General features: G+C 35.4%; 5 protein-coding genes across 8 annotated transcripts in view; 2 read left to right on the forward strand and 3 right to left on the reverse strand.

The window, feature by feature from the left end:
• Positions 1-4932, reverse strand: part of LOC116007286 (folylpolyglutamate synthase) — a 10320-nt gene extending 5388 nt beyond the window's left edge. For 3 of the 4 annotated variants that reach the window (XM_031247924.1, XM_031247928.1, XM_031247927.1), the window contains exons 1-8: positions 3801-4932; positions 3456-3646; positions 2556-2621; positions 2333-2442; positions 1618-1678; positions 936-1019; positions 549-605; positions 343-403 (exon numbers count right to left, since the gene is read on the reverse strand). In XM_031247924.1, the coding sequence (XP_031103784.1) occupies positions 343-403; positions 549-605; positions 936-1019; positions 1618-1678; positions 2333-2442; positions 2556-2621; positions 3456-3629 (613 nt within the window). In that variant the 5' untranslated portion in view covers positions 3630-3646; positions 3801-4932. The remainder of the gene's footprint in view (positions 1-342; positions 404-548; positions 606-935; positions 1020-1617; positions 1679-2332; positions 2443-2555; positions 2622-3455; positions 3647-3800) is intronic. The other variant, XM_031247925.1, reaches the window with a different exon arrangement.
• A 2361-nt stretch (positions 4933-7293) lies between these two features.
• Positions 7294-10733, forward strand: LOC116007287 (acetylornithine aminotransferase, mitochondrial). Its single transcript, XM_031247929.1, has 3 exons — positions 7294-7914; positions 8670-9104; positions 10063-10733. The coding sequence occupies exons 1-3, from the start codon at positions 7468-7470 to the stop codon at positions 10594-10596; spliced, it is 1416 nt and encodes a 471-aa protein (XP_031103789.1). The 5' UTR covers positions 7294-7467; the 3' UTR covers positions 10597-10733.
• An 83-nt stretch (positions 10734-10816) lies between these two features.
• Positions 10817-12028, reverse strand: LOC116007288 (probable F-box protein At5g04010). The gene has a single exon (XM_031247930.1). It carries the CDS (start codon positions 11719-11721, stop codon positions 10951-10953), a length of 771 nt encoding a protein of 256 aa, XP_031103790.1. The 5' UTR covers positions 11722-12028; the 3' UTR covers positions 10817-10950.
• Positions 12029-13693: 1665 nt separating this feature from the next.
• LOC116007141 (dihydroneopterin aldolase 1-like) lies at positions 13694-15616 on the reverse strand. The gene is made up of 3 exons (XM_031247743.1): positions 15490-15616; positions 14725-14917; positions 13694-14042 (listed from the first exon to the last, which is right to left on the reverse strand). Exons 1-3 carry the CDS (start codon positions 15506-15508, stop codon positions 13844-13846), a joined length of 411 nt encoding a protein of 136 aa, XP_031103603.1. The 5' UTR covers positions 15509-15616; the 3' UTR covers positions 13694-13843.
• Positions 15617-17769: 2153 nt separating this feature from the next.
• On the forward strand, positions 17770-19115 carry LOC116007278 (protein GAST1-like). The gene is made up of 4 exons (XM_031247912.1): positions 17770-17931; positions 18029-18079; positions 18232-18265; positions 18677-19115. The coding sequence occupies exons 1-4, from the start codon at positions 17854-17856 to the stop codon at positions 18856-18858; spliced, it is 345 nt and encodes a 114-aa protein (XP_031103772.1). The 5' UTR covers positions 17770-17853; the 3' UTR covers positions 18859-19115.
• Positions 19116-25600: the final 6485 nt, after the last annotated feature.

The following is a 25600-nucleotide window of genomic DNA, read 5'->3' on the forward strand; positions in this document are numbered from 1 at the left end:
GGGGGGGGGGGGGGGGGGGGGGGGGGGGGGGGGGGGGGGGGGGGGGGGGGGGGGGGGGGGGGGGGGGGGGGGGGGGGGGGGGGGGGGGGGGGGGGGGGGGGGGGGGGGGGGGGGGGGGGGGGGGGGGGGGGGGGGGGGGGGGGGGGGGATAAGTAGGTTTAGCCTCTATGAATTTTACTAACCAAAAATAAGAAGTGCATCACAAAGAAAAATGTTTGGACATAATCAAGGACAGGCTACTAACAGATGAATCAACCGTTCCTTGCCCCGATAAAGAACAAGTGCAGTGCATAGATTGCATAAAGAACAATGCAATAGAATGATGGATAATATAGGAATTACCCAATATTTCCATGTGATCCATCCCTAGAGAAGTAATGCCACAAACAACAGGTTCTTTGATCTGCAAAGTTAATTGTCTTTCAGTAAGAGGACAAGTAGATTTCTTTAACTCCTATGTTATTTGAGCCATTTTTGAGACAGACTCCCATATTAAAGTTGATTAACGCTGTAATCAGTTCAGTTGTGCCTGAAAATAGATGTCTTACCACATTTGTTGAGTCAAATGTTCCCCCAATACCAACTTCAATGATAGCAACATCAACCTATGAAAGCAGAGTCTACTTAGTAAATAATGAAAATATTTTCTCATTTGGTCCCAAAACCATCTGTTAAAATGTTTTTGGTGATCAATGACACCCAAGAGGTAACACATAGATTATTGTTTAATTATAAAATAAAGGACAAAGCAACTGAAATTTATCAACATTTTTCATTGGCTATCTAGAGGCTTTTTTAGGGTAATATTTGGCAGATGAGGTAGAAGAACTGGAATTAGCAGGATTTGTTCTGATTGCACATTTAAGCTTCAGAAATTTTGAGACCCACACATTAGAGATCAACAGGGGGAAAAAAAACCAATAAAGAAAAAATACCTTCTCAGATGCAAAAATTTTGAAAGCCAATAGAGTTAAGAACTGGAATAGAGGAGGCATAGGTAAGCCTTCCACAATGTTATCCTGCATATTAGAAAAGAACTGAGAAGGTTAATTAACTGGAATTAGATTAAGTATCAAACTCTCATGATCACTTTTAGTATTAAAGGAATAAGTTCATTTAATGTGCCAAATAATTGGATTCAAAGACAGGCGGTACTCTATGAGTATACTTTAATCTCAACACACACACACACACACACACACAAAACATTACAAGCTGAAAAGAAAGATGATTGCTGATTTGTAAAAAGGGAATAACATTTGTAACTATTATACATTTTGACAGTATGTGAAGAAAATGACTAAATCAAGGGAATTATATGTAAATAAATAAAAATTGGTTAATTCCAATCTCAGTGTAATTGAGTCTCTATTACTGGCAACCTAAACTACAATAATTCCTTGGAGAGTAGAAATTTTGCAATATGATCATCATAACTTCAAGTGTGTCCTGTTACAGTGTTACTTGTCTAAAAGTGTCTTACAGTAAAGAGCAACGAGCCTTTTTTACTTGGATATCTTAATTCATGGTAAAACTGGAAAATAGAAAGGTAGCAAAATACGGAGTAATATATAGATACAACTAGGCAACAAATGAGCTACAAGAACGAAAGAATACTTTCAGCTGGTTCCAAATCTCCCAAAAATACTGCAGAAACTTTTCCTCAGATATGTCCAACCTATAGAATGAAAGCAAAACAGTGAATAGTAAGAGTATATATGATAGATAACCTACATAACTATTTTTCAACACTAGCAAGAATTTTGCCCCCCACCCCACAATAGACTAAATAGGTTAACAGCAATAAATTTAACATGAAAAAAAAAAGGTCAATAATGTGCTTTACAATATATAGCAAATGAATGAAAACTGTTGTTTGTTCAGGGTAATACCCTCCCGTTCCAATGGGCCAAGTTATTGGCCCAGTTTAAGCGGATATCTTATTAATGACCAGGCCTAGACTTAGCAAATGGTAGACTGGGCCAAGCTCATAATGCATGCATTAGTCTGAGGGCCTGAGGCCCAGGTAAAACAATATGGCTGCAATGGCAGTACACGGAATTCACTGAGATGTCAACCCAGGCATCTCACTCAGTTTCCTAATTGCATTATATATGGCATGTACTAGGGAATTCCTTTCTCATCTAGGATAGGAAAAGGACAGTTCCCTAGTCTATAACTAGAGCCCTTTTTCATTTACAGAATTACATCAACACTGTTCAAAGTATAGTTATTAAAATTTAAAACACTAATGCTGGCTTTCTTCTCTTTGACAACATGAAAAGTTCATGAATAGCTAAAAGGGTACATATTTAATGAACACAATATATACCCATCTAAACGAAATCTTTCTCTCACATCAATTAAGTGAGGAGAAGTAAAAAGGCCAGTTCTGAAGCCACACTCCCGCAAAATTGCTTCACAGAATGCACATGTTGAACCCTACATTTTGAATTCCATAAAAAATAAGGCAGAGAATCAAAAGGAAGAATGCTGAAGTATTTCCCAACTAAAGATAGCAAAATAACAACATTTAAATGGTAAAGAAAGGTCACCTTTCCTTTGGTTCCAGCAACATGTATAATTTTAAGACCAGCTATCTGTTTTTCCAGGCCCAAAATCTGAAACAAAAAAATGCAGCTTCTATGTCTGTCACCAGTTTATCATATATTCAAGATTTGCAAATTATAACAATCTAACAGCTTGCAAAAAACTTTGGTGAATATACAGCAATTCATGACTTGGTGAACCCTTTGTGTGAGCAAATTATTTGTCAGGAAAAGCTATCTAACATCTTGTCATAGGTATAGCAAAACTATACTTTTAAGCTCATCAAAGAAAATTCATTAGGATATACTGAAGCTACCTAATATATGATAGTAAATTTCCAAATAATTTAAAAACCAATACTCTATAAGTAGAACTTTAGTGAGTAATGATGCAGATGGCATCATGGAATTGAATCATATATGGTGTGCAGTATAATAAAATGAAAGCTTTCTTCTATAGAGGCAAAATAGTTTTGGTGAAGGGCAATACAATGACAAATGTCATCACTCATCAGCCACATCGGAAAATGAACTCTTGCAAAAACAACATTGGAGAGACATGAATATGCAGAACTATAGATAAAAGCACTTTCAACAATAAGACATCTGAGTATCTCATATCACATTTAGATAAGATTGAAATGTCAGTTACTAGTGCATCTAGAAAGGCATGAAATGCTATCAGTTGAAGCTGGGGAGATGATGCATAATTTTGGTACCAAATATTTAGTACCAAGCCTGCTTATTATTGCATCAATAACTTTACATAAGAGTGTCAGTTATGTTCAGAAGCCTTTAGGGCACAGAATGTTGAAGCAGAAAAAATACCACCAACAAGACTAGCAAGAAGCAATTAATTCACAAGAGATTAAAGCCAAATGCTCTATTATTGATAAGGACATTTACCTCAATATAACTCAACATCCTTTCCCGTTTCTCTATTTCACTTATTGTTGATTTACCATCCCGCTTTTTCCGAGTTATTAGAGATGAGAGTTTTTCCATAGCATATTCATATGTGGATGTAACCTCTTTAACTTGAGAGGTTTCTTCAACTTTTTCATTGTTCAGCTTTTCCATAATCTTATGTCCTCTACCTAAAAAATTTAAAAAAAAAAAAAAAAAAAAAAGGTTAAAATGAGAGGATCAAAAACTTTTCATCTAGGTAAATGAGTAGCATCACAATAACCAATATGCATATACAAGTATCAAACCAGAGGCAGGGAATTTTTGCAGTATAGGATAATGTACCTTTTAATCTGATATAGGGTAAAGTCTGCAGTCCTCCAACTCTAATTGAACCACAGGAATTCCAATAAGCCCAGTTCTAGGCCCTTAGTATAAATTTACGAGGAAATTGGTGTCCCCCAACATAAATCTCAGAAAACCAACTCATTGGCTTTGGACATTGGTTCTTATATACTAGCATTACAAGAATAAGCGTACAACCACAAAACACCAAAAGAAAATAAAAGGGACTTAAAATGTGTTACAAGTTAGGATTCACAAATTAACTTGGGAAGAGTTTTATCCAATTCCAATTGGACAGTCTGTCAATTTTTGTTGCTAAATAGTATGCCATTCCACTGCTAACAAGACAAAAGCATTTTTGCTCAGTATCCTTTCACAGCTATCAGTATCATACAATCAACCATGGCATCAACAAGGATTTAAGCTCTATTATCCTCTAACAGTGGGGAGGCAATGACCTCCAGTCCTAATAAGGTGGCATTCACAGCTCACAATGTATAACTTATATGATCAAATTGTATGCCATTTTACAGCTAACAACACAGAAAGCATTTTTGCTCAGTATCCTTACACAGCTATCAGTATCATACAATCAACCATGGCATCAACAAGGATTTAAGCTCTATTATCCTCTAACAGTAAGGAGGCAATGTCCTCCAGTGCTAATAAGGTATCGTTCACAGCTCACAAGGTATAATTTATATGATCAAACTGTATGCCATTTTACAGCTAACAACGCAAAAGCATTTTTGCTCTGCATCCTTGCAAAACTATCAGTTACGGAGTATTATATAAGCAATCATGGCATCAATGAGGATTTAAGCCCTATATCTCTGACGGTAGGAAGAGATATCATCCATTACATGATAAGGTAGCGTTAACGATAGATAAATTCAAATACACTATTCCAATTTCCGTTTGCTTTTTTACTTGCAGCTATTTCGAGCCTACGCCGATGAATATCGGCGGCAAGCGAAATGAGATAGCAGTTGAGGAGAAATAGAGCTTACTGTAAATGTTGTGGTGGCGGCGGCAGGCGGAGATGGGCGGCGCAGAAGGCGGTGGTGTTTTTTGTATTTGTGGAGAGGCTATCTATAATCTGTGTATGAAATTTGGATCGGCGGGGTAACGAATATTTGGTTGTTGTGTACTTGTCTTGTGACCCCATTAGCTCGCAGCCACCAGCCAGCTTAAGGACAACTCGAGTACTCGACAAGTGTCGACAACGGGCATATTTTATTATTTTCGTAGCAACATAATTCTTTTTTTGCTAAAGGCACAATGAACTATATTATTATTCAAGTCGCATTTTGAACTTTCATAAGGTCTATTTCGATACACAAACCATTAATTTTTTTCATCTAACAATTTTTACAGGTTACCTATAAGTTATAAGAAATCTATGCTAGCTTGGACTTTTTTTTCTTTTTTTTTTTTAATTTCTTTTGTTTTCTTCTAAACCTTTTCCAGCCCAACAACTGGTACCGAAACCGTAAAATAATAATAAATTTCTTTTTATATTTAGGCATTTAGCTACTGCCCGTAGGTAGTAGCCAAAATAATAATTACAAAAATTATAATATGTTTTTATAATAACAAAACATATTATATATAATTATATATATAAAAAAATTCCGATTGAATCGGAACCGGAACCTTTATATAAGGTTCCGGTTCTAGTTTGTGTAACCTTAGAACCATGAACCGGCGGTTTGGAACCGGAACGAACTGCGGTCACCTCTAGGCAGGTCGTCGGTGGGCTCGGCGCACGCTGCCGCAAGGGAGTGGAGGAGCAGTTGATTGTGGAAGGGTTGTGGTGATTTGGTCTAGTGAGCATTGGTTCGGCTAAAGGCACCGGGAAGGGGCAGTGTGAGGCGTTGATTTTTGGGGTTTGCTTAAAAATTTTGGATTGACTTAAAAAGAAGATCCACATAAGCTAATTACCTGTGTCATGTCATCATAGTAACTTAGTAACCTGTGAAAAATGCTAGATGAAAAAAAAAATTAATGGTTTGTGTATCGAAATGGACGTTATGAAAGTTCAAGGTGCGACATGAATAATTCAATATAGTTTATGATGCGAAATGTCACTTTAGCCTTTTTTTTTTTGGGGGGGATAAAAATAAAACGATACATATATTAGGTACTATCATACCCAATTTTTAAAAATATTTCGCATACTCTCAACTTATACTCCCACTTATGTTCACATTTGATTGGAGGAAGAAAAAAGAATAGTAAAATTATGAAACCAAGCCTATTAGATTAAGCAATCAAGACATCTCATGTCATATGAAGTAAAAAATAGAAGTACATGTAGAATTACTCTAGCTAACAATACATTAAAAAGAGTAGGAAGATGAACATAATTAGGAAAAGCAACACAATTGATAATTACATTTGAGTAATGTTAGATACTCCTCATATTTTCCCCCTCCAATCTATCTCTCATGATGTGTTATTAATTAATTGGTTACTTCTTTTTTTTTTTTTAATTAGTGGTAGGTTAGTCAATTCATGACATTCAATGAGTGAAAGCCACATCATGAGGGAAATCTAGGAAAATTTAAGATGGGTAATAAGCATTTTCCATTATATTTTTACTTTGAGATGTTCAGATTTTTTTAACCAGCTACTCATGTTAAAAATGCGTTTGAATTGAATGAAAAAATATAACAATTAAGTAATTATATTTTTCTGTACAACAGACAAGACATTGCAAAAGAAACTTCACAACCCGATATTAATAGATACCTACTGCGTTAGCCTCAACCAAAACAAACATATGAGAAAGTTCGTCAAGCACATATAATCCCACATCAGTTGACTCATGGTAAGATATCATCAAATCAACATACCCATTAATTTCTTTATTAACATGTTTTTTAGTTTTAGGGAAAAAAGTCAAACCCTTAAACATTATCTAAAAGTCAATTAGGCCCTTATACATTTAAAAAGTGCTCTTTAACATGTTAAATTGGGACAAAGAAACACAAAAAATTAGTAAATGACCTGCTATTGTAGGCCATTTACTATTCAATGAAAAATCCAACAACTGTGACGATAGAATCGTTGCTGGTCGCCATACTTCGACGGTGGGAAGCGACCTTCCACCAGAGGAAGGCAACCAACTTGTCACCTCTCCAAGAGAAGACAAAACTTTTCGCCTTCTCCATGGAAGGCAACCACTTCGTCGCGATTTCACCGAAGAAGGCAATCAACGACGATTTGACCATCGCCGAATTTTCACCTGAGATGATATGATAACATTTTTTATTCTTGCCAAGTGTTATTCTCTTTTATATTTACATATCTATCATCTATCATTTATGACAAACAATTTTCAAATTATAATTGTGTTTCTCATACCCCATTTCACGTTTTTGGACTTTTGGTTTTCTGCGCTGCTAGAATGATGGTACGAAATAATTGTCTAATTATTATATTTTACATTCCAAAATCACGATCTGAGGAATTATGAAGGTAGAACCGTAGAATGTGAGCAAAGATTTGTTTGGATGGGAATCTCTAGTAGCCGTGTTTCTCGTTTTCCCTTTGTCCCTACCAAACGCACCCTTAAATAGAAGCGTCAAAACCTCGCCACTCCCCACTTCCGCCATTTTCCAAAGCTTGTTCTATTCGCATTCGTCTTCTTCGCTGATCAATAATGAGCTGCTCAGCCAACCTGTTCACCAACCACAATCCGCTTTCGCCGGCGGCCAATAAGTACCGCCGCTCGACCAATCTCGTTCCGCAATACAGGAGACTCGCAATCCCTCCTTGCAATGGCGGCGGGAGAGTGGCGGCGTGCCTTAACGTGGAAACGCGCGCACCGGATTCCGGGGCGGCGAAGTTGGGAACCCGGGCGAAGAGCAGCGAGATTATGGAGGAATCTGAGAGGTATTTCGTGGGGACCTATGCCAGAGCTCCCCTGGTGCTTTCTAGTGGCAAAGGCTGTAAATTGTACGATGTTGAAGGGCGAGAGTACTTGGATTTGACCTCGGGGATTGCCGTCAATGCCCTCGGCCATGCCGATCCCGATTGGGTCCGGGCGGTTACCCAGCAGGCTAATATCCTAACTCACGTCAGCAATATCTACCATTCACTTCCGCAGGTAGCTTTACTTTTCATTTAAAATATTAGAAAAAAGTGTCAAATAGAATGAACTTCTTGCTTTGGTGCAATTTGATCACTCTTGATCTTAAAAGAGTGTGCAATTGAACCATCAAACAAGCAAAATTTGTGCAATTCGAACATTTTTAAAAAAAATTTCTGTAAAATCATATTATACTACTTATATGTATGTATTAAGAGTTGCATTTTACCTCTACCATACTGGTTGGAGTCAATATTGAAATTTTTTTAATTCAAATTGAATTTTAAAAAAATTAGAAAAATGTTCTAATTGCACATATTTTACTTGTTTGATTGTTGAATTGTACACTTTTTAAGTTCAATGACCCAATTGCCAATTGCACAAAAGAGATAAGTTGACCTATTTGACATTTTTTCCTAAAATATTTTCAAGGTTTGTTAAAATCCGTTGGTTGTTGGCTATTAAGAATACTCTATTGGTTGGCCCTTTTTGTCATATGAAAGTTAAACTACAAAGTGGAAATTCTAAATAGTTACTTAAGATCTGCAATTTAGAGGTGAAGATTTTTTTTTATTCATTTTTTGCATTTATTCCATTCTTCAGGGTAAAATGCTTAACCCCTAGAGGTTTTTGGTAGATCTTTGGAAATTTAATTAGTGAGAATGTTATTTTGATATATTTGGTCTAAAGTAGTTTTAAAACAAAATTACCTGGTGAAATATTTCTGATTGTTTATTGCTGCAAGCAAACAAGAAAGTACTTTGTTCATGTAGGTTGAACTGGCAAAACGCCTTGTCGGTTGCTCATTTGCTGACCGTGTTTTCTTCTCAAATTCTGGAACTGAAGCAAATGAAGCTGCAATTAAGTTTGCAAGGAAGTTCCAGAGATTTTCACATCCTGACATGGAGCAGCCTCCTGTGGAGTTTATTGCCTTCTCCAATTGCTTTCATGGGAGGACTATGGGCGCTGTTGCTTTGACAAGTAAAGTGCATTATAGGTCACCATTTGAACCTGTGATGCCGGGAGTTACTTTCTTAGAATATGGTAATATTCAGGCAGCAACAGAACTGATTCAGAGTGGAAAAATTGCTGCTGTTTTTGTCGAACCAATCCAGGGTGAAGGGGGCATATATAGTGCTACAAAGGAGTTTTTACAAGCTCTACGTACTTCCTGTGATAATGCTGGTTCACTTCTTGTGTTTGATGAGGTATGCAATCAATCTATTATATCAAATCTACTAGATATATTCATGAATGTTGCACTTTGTTCATGTCTTCATGGGGGCTATTGACAATTTCTGTTATTGTTTAATTTGAATGTTCTTGCTTGTCCTTTGCACCTACTTGAGAACTAGCAGGATAATATCTCTTCATTCTTCATGGTCGTTGCATCTACTAGACCCTACCCTAAATAGGTTGTTTATGGAAATTGGCCTTATCATACCCTACTTTGGGGTGGGGGATGGGGATGTATCTTTTGGCATCCTTTTCTTGGCTTGGTCTGTAGATATGCTAAAGTGATGAAAAGTGTAGTAGTTTTCACTGGTGGTTTTCTGAGTCTAATGCTCTTAGAATGAGTCCTTTTGTGAATAGAGTGCATAGTTGCATCATCTTAGCTTTTGATTTGGTTAGGAAGGCAAAGCAGTTTGTTGCCATGTTTCTATTCTATTATACGATCTTAGTTGGTATCTATTGTTTTGTGCTCTCTAATGCATATTGAATATTGAGATTGTGTTTGGTTTTTTATTCTTGTCTCAATGGAAACATGGATTACACCTTCTTTTCGTTTGGTATCTATTGTTTTGTGCTCTCTAATACATATGAAGATTTATACTTTTCGTTTTGTATTGTTTTTTGGACATTGTTATTAACTATCATATATATTTTTGGAGTGATGCTCTCTAATACATATTAAGATTTATACTTCTCGTTTTGTATTGTTTTTTGGACATTGTTATTAACTATCATATATATTTTTGGAGTGACAAGGGAAACTCGTGCGTTAGTACCCATAGCTGACCAACTCAAAATCAAGAAGGCGAATAGGCCTTTTCTGTTAGAGAGTTTGAACTTATAATTTTGTAGTTATCGAGTCAACAGTCTTACCAACTTGAATGAAGTTGCCCGGGATTATGAAGATTTAATGACCATTGATCTTTTTTATAGGTTCAATGTGGCCTAGGACGAACTGGTTATCTTTGGGCGCATGAAGCTTATGGTGTATACCCGGATATAATGACGCTAGCCAAGCCCCTTGCCGGAGGTCTACCTATCGGGGCCGTGCTGGTGACCGAGAAGGTAGCCGCTGCCATAAACTATGGAGATCACGGCAGCACCTTCGCCGGTGGTCCTCTGGTCTGCAATGCCGCAGTGACTGTACTAGATAAAATTTCAAACCCAGAATTTCTGGCCAGTGTTTCCGACAAAGGACAGTACTTCAAAGAACTGTTGGGCAAGAAGCTGGGAGGAAACAACCATGTGAAGGAGATAAGAGGCTTCGGGCTCATCATCGGCATAGAACTCGATGTGGCGGCAACGCCACTCGTGGAGGCGTGTCAAAACTCCGGCCTCCTCGTCTTGACTGCCGGAAAAGGCAATGTTGTGAGGCTTGTTCCTCCTCTCATCATCTCAAAGCAGGAATTAGACCAAGCAGCCGATGTTTTAGCTGCCTGTTTGCCTGTGTTGGATAAGAGCACCTAAGTTGCCATATCTCTGCTTGTCTGTAAGCTTTTTCATTACACAAGTAATTTGGTTTTTGTTTGCTTTTGTTAGTCAAAAAACTCACTATTCCCCTAGAGTCCGGATGCAACATTTATGAATATTTTTTTTTAGTACTACCAAACTTCATTACTTCATAACTATTTTCTCGACCTACCGAAGAATAAAGAGTTAATATTGCTCTCGAACTCTAACCAGTGAATTGCATAAAGAGTTAATATTACTCCCACTGAAACTAAAGAGTCAATATTGCTCACATTGAAATTCTAACTTGTTTCTGAAACCAATAAATTGCATAAAGAGTCAATATTGCTTCCAATGAAACTCGAACTGATATTAGGGCAAAAGAAAATGCTGCAAATATCTGAGAGTATCAACCACTAGAACATATCTCCAGCTCACTATATTCAGTAACCCTAAGCTCATATTCGCCACCACTATTCTTCCACAGCTTTCCTTAAATACCAATCTCAGATCCGACACGAGGCCGCTCACGGCGTCGTTGGAGCAGCATCCCGGCGGCGGAAGCTCCTCCGAGTACCACGCTTCCAATCCAGACACCAAGTTCCCTTTCCCTTCGCAGTCCAACATTGTGAATTTACACTGGTACCCTTCCAACACAACGTCCCACGTCACTCTCAGATCACGCACCGCCTGCATTCCCGCCAAACTCCCGCCCCCGGCCACGTCGACGTCGAACCGGAAAACGCCGTTCCGGTCGACGTCGAGCTCCCTCCCGGGCTTCACCACGGCGATGAGGGACGAGCCGTTGTGGGAGACGTTGACGGCGAAGATGATGCTGGACATGGAGAGCAGAGGCGGCGGAGGCCGTTTCCTGAGGCGGCGCGTCTCCGACACGCGCCCGAGCGCGTATAGTCTCCGGTACGGGACGCCCGGGTCGGCGAGGCGGAGAGCCGAGAGAGAAGGGAACCGCGCGGTGCAGATGGAGCGCCATAGGTGATCGGAGGACATAGAAATAAACCACAATTTGCAGACGCACGAGGCCACCGCTAGCGATTTTGGATCCAAATGGTTCGCCACCAGAGCAATCACCTGCCACTGCGGCGGCGTACGCTTCGCCGGAGTGATCGCCGCCATCATCATCATTCCTCCAAATTAAAAACACTCCAAAAGATTTCCTTAACGCCCTGCAGAAAACTATGAATTCTATTGGGGTTTTAAAACGTTCGGTCTGAGTTTCGGAGCATGGAAGAGACACATGGTGGAATGGGAAGAAAAGCATGGCGAGAGGGTGCCACGTCTGACCACGGCGTTGCGTGCATCGACACGTGGCGATGCGGAAGGGTGACGTGGAATTTGCGGTGAGAGTCGAGGCGGGAGGGGTAATGCTTGTGTGCACGTTTACCGTTTACGAGATGAGACGTTAAACTTGCGCTTGGCGTGTGGTGCTCTGAGTTTGGCGTGAGAAGTAAAGCTGGCCCAACTGTTATGAGGCTTATCTAGTTTAGGCAAGCGGGGGTTGGGTTCGGGAAATATCTGAAGTTTATTTTGAATATCTGAAAATTTTAGATGGTTTTATAAAATTAATATAGTATCTTTGTAGTACATAAATTATAAATTTTTTAAAAGTAAATTATGAACATTTAGTAATTGTGTATGGTCCACTTTGTAAGATGAATACAGGTCTACATAATAATTTATTAAATTAGACATGCTCGTGCTTGGAAGAAAAATGATATATGTGTTCTCCTAAAGTATAACACTCATCACGAATACAAATTTTATTGGGTAAATAAAAATGAATAAATAAAAACAACAGTCAATTTTATTCTTTAAACCAATAAAAAAACATCTTAGTATGGAATTAAAAATAACATAGAGAATCAGAATACATATAGTATTACTATGCTATGAGCCTATGAATGACTGCCTCTAACATTTTTTTCTTTTTTAATACATCAAGTTTATGCCAGAATAATCACTCCAACTCCTTTGCTAGGCATAGTTACGTGTATGACGGCGGACAATATACGTAGTATATTTTATCCAATCATATATAATATGTATGTGTATATATATATATATATATATATATATATATTAATTACCAATACAGTAACATCATGACAATATTTAAGAAAATTACCAAAATTTATCACCACTACTATTAATTACATTGGAATGAAGGGAAATCAAGTCCGTCCACGACATAGTTCCATCTAAAAGCCAACATTGAGTGCCGAAAAAGTAACAAATATATCATTAATGATTTGCTATCAACTAGTATAGTAAGATACTAAATTCTGAATTTCAAGCAATTAAAAATTAAAATTAAAATTAAAAAAATGTGCAAACGTGCAATAGACAAAAAAATACAAGCAATTGAAAGTAATACATAAATTGACGGTGTTTGGCAAATAGTTGTTAGTTGATAACTGTTAGCAGATTATGTTAGCGGATTTAACTAGCTGATAATATTAATTGCTTATAGAAAAATGTTGATAAATTAGATGCTAGTTGATAGTTAATTACATGCAAAATAATCTTTAAGGATATAATTTATTTTCTCAAAATAGTTATTGAAAAAACTGTTTTTGAACAATTTTTTGATTTTTAACATTTTGGAGCAATCAGTTGTTACAAAAAATTGATTAACCAAACACTCAATGACCATATTGTCTAGTAACAAGAGATGACTTTCTCAAATTGGAGGACATGGTACTCATACTATATATTTTTTTACTAAATTAAATTTTTGTTATACATTTGATTATTATATGAATAATAATGCAATAAACTAATTTCTATAAATCTTTACACAAAACCCTATAAATTGATACATATTCAACCACTAACAAAAATTAAAAACTATAAATATACCACATTACTTGTGACTTTGAGAATATGATCTTTAACAAAACTTAAAAACTATAAATATACCATATTACTTGTGACTTTGAGAATATGTTCTTCCCTGTAACATACACTAATAAACTAATTTTTTTTTAAAAAAAATCCTATAATGTTTATTATTGTTGTTGTTAAAACATTTTTGAATGCCTTCTTCAACTCATGTACTAAAAAACCTAGAAATGTTCTAACAAGGCAATGTAAGAAATCAAAAAGCAAACTTAACACGATCAATCAATTTAAACTTAAAGTTTCATCAATACGAGGTTATGAAGAGTTTTATTTATAATACAAGAAAAACACACATTGCATAGATTTCGGTGAAGGATCGACCAGCAGAATATTAGCCTCGGTGGATTTATATGTCAATGCTTCGGTATCTAATGATCTCAACACCCAAGTAGTCGAGTGGTCCTTTGATTGAAACATGTGGCTTTCCAACATGAACACGCACAGCATTTACCTGGTGGTATTTGCTCAGGGTTGTAGATGAAATCTGTTCAGCCACAGATTCAAGAAGATTATGTGGTGATCCCTCCACGACCTCTTTTACTATGCTGCCAAATCCAAATGTTGAAATGATGATTAATGACAAATATTGTGCCAAAAGAAGCACCAAAGAATATAATTGTTCCTTTGAACCTGTTATTCTAGAAGGTAAGATTTAAGGAATTTCATCTCACAAAAGGGGTAAACATAGGGTGATAATGATATTCTCCTGTGCTCATTGTCACAGCATGAATGGAAGAGGGCAATAAATGTTATAGAGAAGGTGAACTTTATCACACCAAAAAAAAAAAACCCAAATACAAATTGTGGTGTGCATTTGTGGGGAGCTTTTGGAAGGGAAGGAGTGAAGGAAACTTCAGTCATTAAAGCTATCCCAAGTTGACTATACCAATTTAACAAAAGTAACTTAGTAGACAAATTGGTTCAAATAAGATAAGTTGTGAAAAGAATGGCATCTAAAGTCACAAAGCTCATAAGATTGATATATAAATATAATGATGATTTATCTAGAGTTGGTGAATACTAAAAAACTTCGGTAACTTTGTTCTACTAATAAATCTAGTATAACTTAACCGCTTGTGTTTTGGGATGCAAAGGAAACAATGGAAGTACATAAATGTCTATAAGCCACTTCAAAATGTGCATCCATTTACTTCATCTTTTGATCTAAAACTCAAACTAAAGATAAAAATAGTATAAAAAGATGGAAGATAGTTACTCCAAACTCACCTGTAAATATCAGTGTAACTAAGTGTGTCTGATAACTGGTCAGATTTACCAGCAGCTCGAAGGTCCATCCAGGCATCCACATCCACTACAAACTTTTGACCCAGAGTCCTTTCTTCAGGCTTCACCCCATGGTATCCATAGAATTTTAAACCCCTTAAGACAAGTTTGTCTCCTTTTGGCATCTCATCAGAACCTATCATTGCTCCTCATAAGAATTCAGCATAAACAAAAGATCACAAACTACAAAGATGCAATATTCTGTTTTATTATAACTTCAAAAATATTACTCCGATCCATATAAAGACTCTTTCATGTTCAAGAATTCATGTACTTCGAAATTAGACAGTTTATGCTAGAATTTTGTTTGGCATTACTTCAACATTGATAACGGCTCAAATCATAATACTGGAATTAGCAACCAATCCAAACTGAAAGGCTCAAAGCCACCGTTGCATTGAATATAAGAACACATCATTAATGTTGTTAACCCTTGAAGCAGATGCTTATACCTTATCTCATCTTCAAATTCGTGAGCAAATAACCACAAATTCTCAATCACAATCCAAAAGGTCATCTATACGATATAGTATAAGCTCATGAAGGTGAATAAGCATTTCTCAACATTTTGAAAAAAAAAAAATATTATCACAAAAATTCTCCAATTAATCAACCAAAAACCGACGAATTCCAATATCTTACTGATCCGTGTTGGGTTTCATATGATAAAAATATAAATATAGAACATGTGTAGACATATACTTGTACCTGTGGAAGGAGCCGCCATTAGTTAACTTAGACGGCCGGAAAATGATCGGAACCGGAAAAGCCTCACCGGCATTAAAACAATAAAACCACTGTCTATCTGGAGTGTCTTCTGACTGGTGAGTAACTGAGTGTGGTGACTGGTAATAAACATTTTATACAATTCACCCTAAATCTTAAACAGTTCAAAGCCCAAACCCATATTTTTAAGTAAATCGTAGTGTATAGAGCCCAAGCCCAAAACATAAGCCCAGGAATCCGTTATTACTTTTGAAGCCCAATACCCCAATACTATCAATGGAGTTATATTTTTCTTCTTTTTTTTTTTTTTTAAATAAAAATTGAATTCACTTTTTTTTTTTTTTTTGAAACCAAATGAATTCACTTATTCACCCTATGCCCGGAGGTAAATGCTAGTGGGATAGGGTGAGTTTTCAATTGTTATACCATGAACGTTGATATTGCATTGTGAATCGTGATACAAAAATTATGTACTTTCAGTTAACTTATTATGTATTTAGAGTTAACAGTTTTTGTATATGTAAACAAATAACTTGATAATTGTTGATACATAATATGATAGCTACATGTACAAAAACTATCGACTGCAGGTAGAATGTGTCAACTGATACAGAATCTAAAAGTTATTTTTGAATCAGGGTCTATAATGTAAGGTAGATCCTGGTCCATGTTATAATTTGTTGTGAGTTTTCTTTAGATAGTATGTATGGAAGAATAAAAACTTAGGAAGCTAAGAACATATAAACAGAAGATATTTATACTAAATTCAAGATTTGAGATTGTACAATGGTCAAATGTTTTATCATAAAATGACCATTGAACTGGTAAATCATGGAATGTGGCTTAATTAGCTTACAGAACCTTAAATTCATTTGAACTATGCACGGTGAAGTATATAAACTTATTTTTATTAGTCAATTGAACTTGTGTTCGATGCTAATGGAAAAGTTTTTAAAGTAGCTGCCTCATTGGCAATGGCTACATACACCCAATTAAACATGTATATGTGCAACTAATCATAGGAGGAGTCACGGGAACAATATAGTCACAAATTAAACTAACATATATACATACCTAACTACAAACATGGATGGTCCCCATAGTTAGACCTAATTTCCAATGTTCCAAGACAAAAACCACAAGAATGCAAACAAGCGTATATATACACTTACACAATATTATATATTATAAAAATTCTATATATGGACTCAATTCATATATATATATATATATATAATATATATAAGGTTCACGAGAATAAAAATGGGTGGTTGGTAGCTTAGGGCGGGTTTGGAGGATTATATTGTTGGAGTTGGGTGCACATTTCCAACGTACACATGTGAGTATAAGGACAAGCAGAGCAGAGTATATGTGGCCATGGATGATTCCTCATCCATGCATTCTTAAATCTTTAATGTGTAATCTGTTTTGTTAGTTCTGCCATTCTGCTCGCCCCAGCGGAGAAGCTAAGGAAAACACCTGCCAATCTTATATCAATACATGTGAGGTTTGCACATGTATGGGGGGTCCTTAGCTTGTATCTTTTCATGTTGGCCTTCACATGCCATTTGTTTTTCTTATATATGACAATTATACCCTGTATGTAGTTTGCTCCATGAGAATATAGTAGCCATGTAGAGTGGTGGGGAAAGTAACTAAAATCGAAAGAATTGGAGTGGGATAGATGAACAAAAATGGAAGATGGTGATGGTGAAAATTGGATTGAGGATGAGGACTTGTGTAGTTGTGTCTTTGAACATTATTGCTAGCTAGAAACAAATCATGTTTAATACTCCTTATCTTATATATGCATGTATAAATTTGGAATGTTGCCTCAAGTTTAAGCGGTAGGGTAGAATACAAATCCCACCATAGATAATTTGGAGTTTAACTTCTTAAGTTAGGCTGGGCTCTTTGTGCATAGAAGTGATAGTCCGGTGTGAGTTTCAACACTGAACAAACTCGATTTACCAGCTTAAAGTTAGTTCTTGACGTTTAGGTAGAGTCGTCAAAACGAGATTAACCTGCTTCGCACGGTAAAAAAGAATGGGTAATAAGCGCAGGGAGGGTGTAAATGTCATTTAGGGCGGAGATTGGAAATGTTGCTTTCAGAGAGGAACTGATGAGATCAGATGATCAGTGACCTGTCTTTCCATGCATGCAAACGATCAAGAAAGTGGCACATAGAATATTGTTTTTCCTCTTGAGTGGTTTTGGCAGTTAAGTTTATCCATCAAATTAAAACTGCCTATATATAAATCCACTACCCCTTTCTCTCCTCTCCAAATTCAATACAATACTCTCATACTCTGATCACATCACATCCCACACCAGCTGCGTTGCAACATGGAAACCATGAAGCATTATTGCCTTGCCCTTGTCTTTCTTGTGATCATGATATTTGCTCCCCTCTTGGATTGCCAAGTAAATCCTTAATTTTCTTCAAACTTTAGCCGTATATACATATACATATATTTTGGTGTTTATACTGTACTGATTTTAATTTGCTTGTCACCTTCAGAACATCATCTCAGTATCCCCAGCTCCTCAACCGTCACCCAGTTTCCATATGGTGAGATGATATGATGATCATATTTGCTTAATTATATATATGTGTGTATGGAATATATATGGAACTTTACTTCCTTTTCTATATATCATCATGATATGATCTTAACCAAAATAGTAAGCTTATTTTGTGTATTGGGTTTTTCTTTCTTGCAGTATGGCTCAACACCTGGTAGCCTCCACCCTCAAGGTAAACTAGCAGAGTATAGTTAATTAAAATGATTTTTTTGGTGCTGCAGATGAATTGGTACCAGAATTATGTTGCATCCACTCAGTCACCCTTTTTAGTGCAAGTCAAACTGATGAGTAGTTACAATATTTCTTATACATTATCAATGAATTAGGTGTTTTTTTTTAGTAACTAGCGGAATTGAAACTTGTAACCCGTACTTGAGGTTGTGCACTGATAAATTCTGAGTTACAACCTTAATGGGTAAAAGATCACAATGAGATGTCTATTTTATTAAAAAATTAGACTATAGCTAGATGGCCGGCCGGGCAGCCAGACAACAATATTTGTAGTGCAATGTATGTATACGTACTATACTTACATGTATATATGTTGTTTGAATAATATATATTTGTGTGTATAAATTTGCAGAGTGTTTGCCGAAGTGCACGTACAGGTGCTCAAATACGCAGTACAGGAAGCCATGCATGTTCTTTTGCCAAAAGTGTTGTGCCAAGTGCTTGTGCGTTCCACCTGGGACCTACGGCAACAAGCAGTTCTGCCCTTGCTACAATAACTGGAAGACCAAGAGGGGTGGCCCCAAGTGTCCTTAATTAATTAATCACATTATTATTATTAATTATTTTCCTTAATCAACGCCGGAGTATGTAATTAGTGTAATTGTGTCGTATATGTAGTCTGTATTTTCCTATAGCTTACGTTATTCCTAATATGGTACTAGCCTAGTGTTGTTACATGGTCCTTTCAGGTTGTTCGTTTGGACAATTTCTTGGATTGGATTTGTATTGCGAATCCACATGATGATAGATGTACCATATGAATGAAATTCAAGCGTGTTATTCGTGCTCTATGTAATAACTCACAAATTACTCATAAGACAGTCAAGAAGATCTAATGTCACAGATTTAATCAAGAGAGGGCCGGCAAGAATCAAACTCAATATTCCAGGACTTTGAACCCCACCATAGATAATTTGGAGTTATTAGGCTCCCCAGGATGCTAAAGTTGGGCTCCCCAAGTTGAGTTGGGGTTTGATTTGAACTTCTTGTCCCCAGAAGTGTACAGTTGAGTGTGAATCTTAGCATTAGACATGTCCGATTTATCTCTTCATAGATTTAGGAGCGAACCCATGTGATACAAAATATAGTTTGGTAAAATTAAAACTTTGAATTGTAAAAAAGTTTAAACTTGTAACATTTTAATACCCAAATTATGTTTTACACACTCGACTAACTGTAACTCAGTCTAAAAGAATACAAGATGGAGTATGCCCGCAAGTACACAGTAAAACAGGACGCAGGGAAGAGCCAGATTAGTGCAATAAATAAAGCATAGGATTTTGTCGTAAATGGTGTTGTTTGATAGTCGTGAGATCAGACAGCTAATTCATGCAATTTCGTCATTGTCTGCGGAATCTTGTGATCCTTGTCGCTATATGACATGAGAGTCAGGGCCAGCGATGATGACGACGAAGTCGAAGTGGCTCTGAAGGACTTGACGGTTTTTGCGACGTTTTTAGAATCGTCAAATGTCCAAGAGGAAAGTCCATCACACTCGGATATTCTTTAAAATGGGCCAGGCCCAATAAAGTGTCTGGCCTATTTATGCAGGCAAGCTCTCAATTCTCGAACAAGGCAAATTATACAGTGGACCAAACCACGAATGAATGCTCATTGATTCCAAATACTCCTCCACACGAAAGAGGGGTTAGGACCCAGCCCAGCCTCTTAAAAATGACAAATTATGCTATTGACCCGAGTTTATATTCACAATTTTAAAATTATATGTTCACAATTTTAGAATTTTATATTCTAATTTTAGATTTTAATATACAAAATTAATAAATTACATTACTCCATATTCATAAATTTTGAACTCTAATATCCATATTTACAATTTTGTTATATAGATTCAAAAATTGTGTTATACGGTTGAACCCCACTATGAACATTACGGCTGAATAAGACAGTGGATTTAGACAAATTAATATCTTGCCCATAAGCTCTCATAAATACCGAAATTCATTCACCTAACTTTTTTGTGGTAGACTAATGTCGCGTGTATATATATCACTATAATTTATAGTTTTGGCAATTCAACCACTATTTTCACATGCTGATAGAATTACATATATATATATATATTATTCCATCTTAATATCATTTTCAAAAATCTTTATGGCAAGTGTGTACCTTTTTATATTTTTATTATTTGTAAATTAGTAAATTAGTTTTAGAAAAAATTGTACTTTTTATCTCTAAGTTATAGGGTGATGGTAGAATTCGTCCTTAAATATTGGTCATACTCATTTTTCGTCGCTAAGTTATCAGTGACGTGCATTTTTGTCTCTTTACTAATAAATATTAGGGATGAAATTTACAATTTTATTATAACTCAGAAACGAAAAGTGAGCACGAAAAGATGAAAAGTGCAACCCCAATGATAACTCAGAAACGAAAAGTGAGCACGAAAAGACGAAAAGTGCAACCCCAATGATAACTCAGGAACCAAAATAGAGCATAACCAACACTCAAGAATGAATTGTATAATTACCCTATGACTTAGGGACGAAAAATGCAATTTATTTAGTGTAGTTGTTGAAAGCAACCCAGTGCACGCAGAGTACTTGTTGCGAGATCTCAAAAATTGTGTCAACTCATTAATTATTGAGAATCAATTTCCTTCTACTCACCCCGACGACATGTTGATATATCCTTATACTCATAACTCATCCCTCTTCTTATAATCGCTAATCTTGTATGTATACAAAAGAAAAATTTAATGAATTAATTATTGTACGTCATGAAAAAGGTGATCACGGTGGAACATAATTCTCGTACGGATAGTAAATGCACACACTCATATAGTAATAGCAAGAACAAAAGAATCCCAAGATTATTGGAGCTATCCGGAAATGTAACCAGGACTTTCCTATAACAGAGCTAAGCCAAGAAAACCAGCAAACAATTTTTTTAAAAAAATATCTGTGAAATGAAAAACAATAAGACTACAAAATTTTGAATATAACCAAGCCCACAACATTAAAAAAAAAAAAATGAAAATGAAAAAAAGTCAAGACTAAACAATATTTTTTATTGATCCATATATACTGATAATTTGGCACTGCAGAGGATTTGCAAAAACCTAGGCAAAACCACCAGAGTCCATGAATCATGCATTACAGAAATTTTAAGGATACAATACAAGAAAAGTAGAACTAATAAAATATGCATAATATATAATACATAAAATATGCATATACTAATTAATTGGTTCATTTTCCTTTAATTCCCGGGTTGCCCCCTGATCTTTCACCTTCTGAAGGAGAAACAGCCTTGAGAGGTTTGGTGCTGATAATTACACCTTTCGCCTGCTCTGCATTTACATTACTCACCTTCTTGGACTTGATCAAGGACACCTGATTAGGGGCTTGATTGTCTTTTCCCACCGGCTTTTGTGCTAGAGGGTAGAGGAGATCTGTAGGGAAGAAGTTGTATTGCAGACCAGCCATGAGATTTTTTTTTCTTGATGCCCTTCTCTGTATGTTTAGTTTTCTGGTAGTTTTGGCTTACTTATAGAGGCATACAGGGTTAGAAATGTCTTTTCATTCTTGCTGTAGTTTCAACTTCTGCTTCTGAAGTGTGGTAGCTGCAACTAACAAAACTGATAAAAACGTGCCTTGATTTTGGGATTTATTATTATTATTATTATTATTATTATTATTATTATTATTATTATTATTATTATTATTAATTGGTTGCTTAATAATTATATATTGTATTCCTAAATTACTAGGATATAATGTTCAGGCATCACTACTACAGGAAATGTATTTAACGTCGCCTAAATGACGTCGGTTTTTTAAAAAAACCGACGTCAAAAAATTACTTATGTTTATAATTTTTTTAAATAGGGATACGACGTCGGTTTTCGCAAAAAACCGACGTCGTATCCAATAAAAAAATAGTTAATTAATATACGACGTCGGTTCGTATTACGAACTGACGTCGTTTATATTTTAATTTATTTTATTTATTTTTTAAATAGCATTACGGTGTCGGTTCGGCAATGAACCCGGTTCGGCAATGAACCGACGCCGTATAGTATAATAAAAAAAAAAATACGACGTCGGTTCACTTACAAACCGACGTCGTATATATATAATTTTGTATTTTTAATTCGTATTTTCCGATTTTTTTTTTAAAAAGAAAATAAAACCCTACGGCGTCGGTTGTTTCACCAACCGACGCCGTAGCGTCTTATTAAAGTCCCCCAACGGACAAACCATTCAGATATGAAGTGTTACGCTAAAACTCCAAAAACGAACGCCACAGCCACCGAATGCCACCGACCGCCCCAGCCACAGCCACCGCCCTCCACAGCCACAGCCAACGCCCGCCACAGCCACAGCCGCCGCTCCGGTCGGCAGCCACCGCCCGCCCGCCGCGACGTCCGCCACAGTCGTCGACCGCGACCACCGGCGACCGCAAGTCGCGACCTCCCGCCATCGTCGCCCACCGCGACCACCGGCCAACGCACGCCGCCTCCTCCACGCCGGTAAGTATTTCTTTTTTTTTATTATTATATTTTAATTTTCGAATTATTTGTTAATATATTACGAATTTTAAAAAGTTATTATGTATTTTAGGGTTTATTGTGTATCTTAGGTTTTATAAATTAATAATTTTGAATTTTTAGAAACTTTAATGTATTTTAGGAATTATTTATAATATATTTCGAATTTTAGGAACTATTATCTATTTTAGGCCCCATAAATTCAAAATTTTGAATTTTAAGAAATTATTATGTATTTGTAGGAATTATTTATAATATATTTCGAATTTTAGGAACTATTATCTATTTTAGGCCACATAAATTCAAAATTTTGAATTTTAAGAAATTATTATGTATTTGTAGGAATTATTTATAATATATTTCGAATTTTAAGAATTATTATGTATTTTAGGCCCTATAAAAACACAATTTCGAATTTTAATAAATTATTATGTATTTAGGAATTATTTATAATAAATTTCGAATTTTAGGAACTATTATGTATTTAGGCCCTATAAATTCAAAATTTTGAATTTTAATAAATTATTATGTATTTTTAGGAATTATTTGTAATAAATTTCGAATTTTAGGAACTATTATGTATTTTAGGCCCTATAAGTTCAAAATTTTGAATTTTTAGAAACTTTAATGTATTATAGGAATTATGTATAATATATTTCGAATTTTAGGAACTATTATCTATTTTAGGCCCTATAAATTCAAAATTTTGAATTTTTAGAAATTATTATGTATTTGTAGGAATTTTATTAATTTACAAATAAAACTTGTAGGTATTAGTTAGATTCGGGATTTGTTTACGGACGTGGATAACTCTGTGGTGAGGTAAGATTTTTTCCTATTTTTACTTGTGCTTTGGCTTTATATTCTGCATCCGGTGATTAGCCACACCGTGGTCTATGTTTATTTATGCTTTGGCTTTATATATTGCATCCGGTGATTAGCCACACCGTGGTCTATGTTTATTTATGCTTTGGCTTTATATATTGCATCCGGTGATTAGCCACACCGTGGTCTATGTTTATTTATGCTTTGGCTTTATATTCTGCATCCGGTGTCTATGTTTATTTATGCTTTGGCTTTATATTCTGCATCCGGTGATTAGCCACACCGTGGTCTATGTTTATTTATGCTTTGGCTTTATATTCTGCATCCGGTGATTAGTCACACCGTGGTCTATGTTTATTTATGCTTTGTTTGTTATTATTATAGAATTTGTTGAATTAGTGTTAACTTAAGTTTAATTAGGATTAATATTATTTTAGATTGGCTTGTGATGGATAAAAGTTGGATGAATGCTTCTCGAATTAGTCAAGAATACGATGATGGAGTTAAAAATTTTATTAACTTTGTAAAGAATAACCTTCCGGGTAGTAATGAAAGGCTCCTTTGTCCTTGTAAGAAGTGTTGTAATCAGAAAGGTTATGTGTGAAAGACGTATATGATGATCTAATCTGTCATGGGATTAATCCATCTTATACAAAATGGATATGGCATGGTGAAAGCAATGTGGCTACAACATCTAACATGTATGTTGACAACGGTAAGTACATATATCTTATTGTTTTTTATTAATAAAATCTCGGTAAGTACATATATCTTATTGTTTTTTATTAATAAAATCTTAGTAAGTACATATATCTTATTGTTTTTTATTAATAAAATCTTAATTATATTAATTATTTCAAAGTTTTTTATTAATAAAATCTTAATTATATTAATTATTTCAAATGTAGTGTGCCATAAAATCTTAATTATATTAATTATTTCAAATGTAGTGTGCCATACAAAGAGGAGGTACCGAATGCGGATATTATGTGATGAAATTCATTTTGGAAATAATTGCATTGGGAACATGCAAGGGAATGAATAAGGCAAGTACTTTAATAAAATATCTTTCGATCTCCTTCATATTTTTTAAAATACTAAGTTATTAATTCTTTTTATTCCCTTTTAAACTTTATAGCTTTTGGAGAGACAAGGAAGATTGCCATACAATCAAAAAGAAATTGATGAAGTTAGAGACATATGGTGCCAATATTTAGTTGATGAATGGATTGATAGATTACTTCTTTAGCTTGATGAATTGTGAGATTTATGTTAAATACTTGTTGTTTATTAGTGTTATTGAATTGTGAGATTTATGTTGAATATTCAATGTTTTATTAGTTATTGTAGTATACTTTATTAGTTTGATAAGTTGTGATGTTTATTAGCTTTGATTAATTGAGAACTTTATTAGTTTGATCAATAGTGAATTATAAATGTTAATTTATTACATAGGTTCTGAAACTTATGTGTGAATTGGAAATATACCGTACAGGTTTTAGGTAGATTCGTAAAACATTTTTAATATTTAAAAAATAATAATAAACGACGCCGGTTATTTCATATTAACCGACGTCGTTTATTATTTTGTTTAATTTTTTTTAAAATAAACGACGTCGTTTCATTTTTTTTAAAAATAAGAAAAACCGACGTCGTTTTTTTTTTTTTTTTTTTTTAAATAAACGACGTCGTTTATTTATTTTAAAAATAAAAAATACATACGGCGTCGGTTTTTACAACCGACGCCGTATCATTTATATACAACGTCGGTCAGATCAACGTCGATTTTTAACCGACGTTAAAAGTGCTAAAAAACCGACGTTAAAGGTGTTTTCTGTAGTAGTGCATGTTTATAATATGTTTATAATGTGTTTTTTTTATGTGCTTTTTTTTTTCGAAATTAATACCTGGTATGTATTTGTACCTATATCGTAT

Source organism: Ipomoea triloba, chromosome 15 (assembly GCF_003576645.1).
Source record: "Ipomoea triloba cultivar NCNSP0323 chromosome 15, ASM357664v1".
Lineage (NCBI taxonomy): Eukaryota > Viridiplantae > Streptophyta > Magnoliopsida > Solanales > Convolvulaceae > Ipomoea > Ipomoea triloba.

Coding starts and splice junctions, on each gene's coding strand:
- LOC116007287 (XM_031247929.1), top strand. CDS start 7,468: ATGAGCTGCTCAGCCAACCTGTTCACCAACCACAATCCGCTTTCGCCG. Junction 7,915..8,669: donor TCTACCATTCACTTCCGCAG/GTAGCTTTACTT, acceptor TTGTTCATGTAG/GTTGAACTGGCAAAACGCCT. Junction 9,105..10,062: donor CACTTCTTGTGTTTGATGAG/GTATGCAATCAA, acceptor TCTTTTTTATAG/GTTCAATGTGGCCTAGGACG.
- LOC116007288 (XM_031247930.1), bottom strand. CDS start 11,721: ATGATGATGATGGCGGCGATCACTCCGGCGAAGCGTACGCCGCCGCAG.
- LOC116007141 (XM_031247743.1), bottom strand. Junction 14,043..14,724: donor AGTTACACTGATATTTACAG/GTGAGTTTGGAG, acceptor TGGATTTGGCAG/CATAGTAAAAGAGGTCGTGG.
- LOC116007278 (XM_031247912.1), top strand. CDS start 17,854: ATGGAAACCATGAAGCATTATTGCCTTGCCCTTGTCTTTCTTGTGATC. Junction 17,932..18,028: donor CTCCCCTCTTGGATTGCCAA/GTAAATCCTTAA, acceptor TGTCACCTTCAG/AACATCATCTCAGTATCCCC. Junction 18,080..18,231: donor CGTCACCCAGTTTCCATATG/GTGAGATGATAT, acceptor TCTTTCTTGCAG/TATGGCTCAACACCTGGTAG.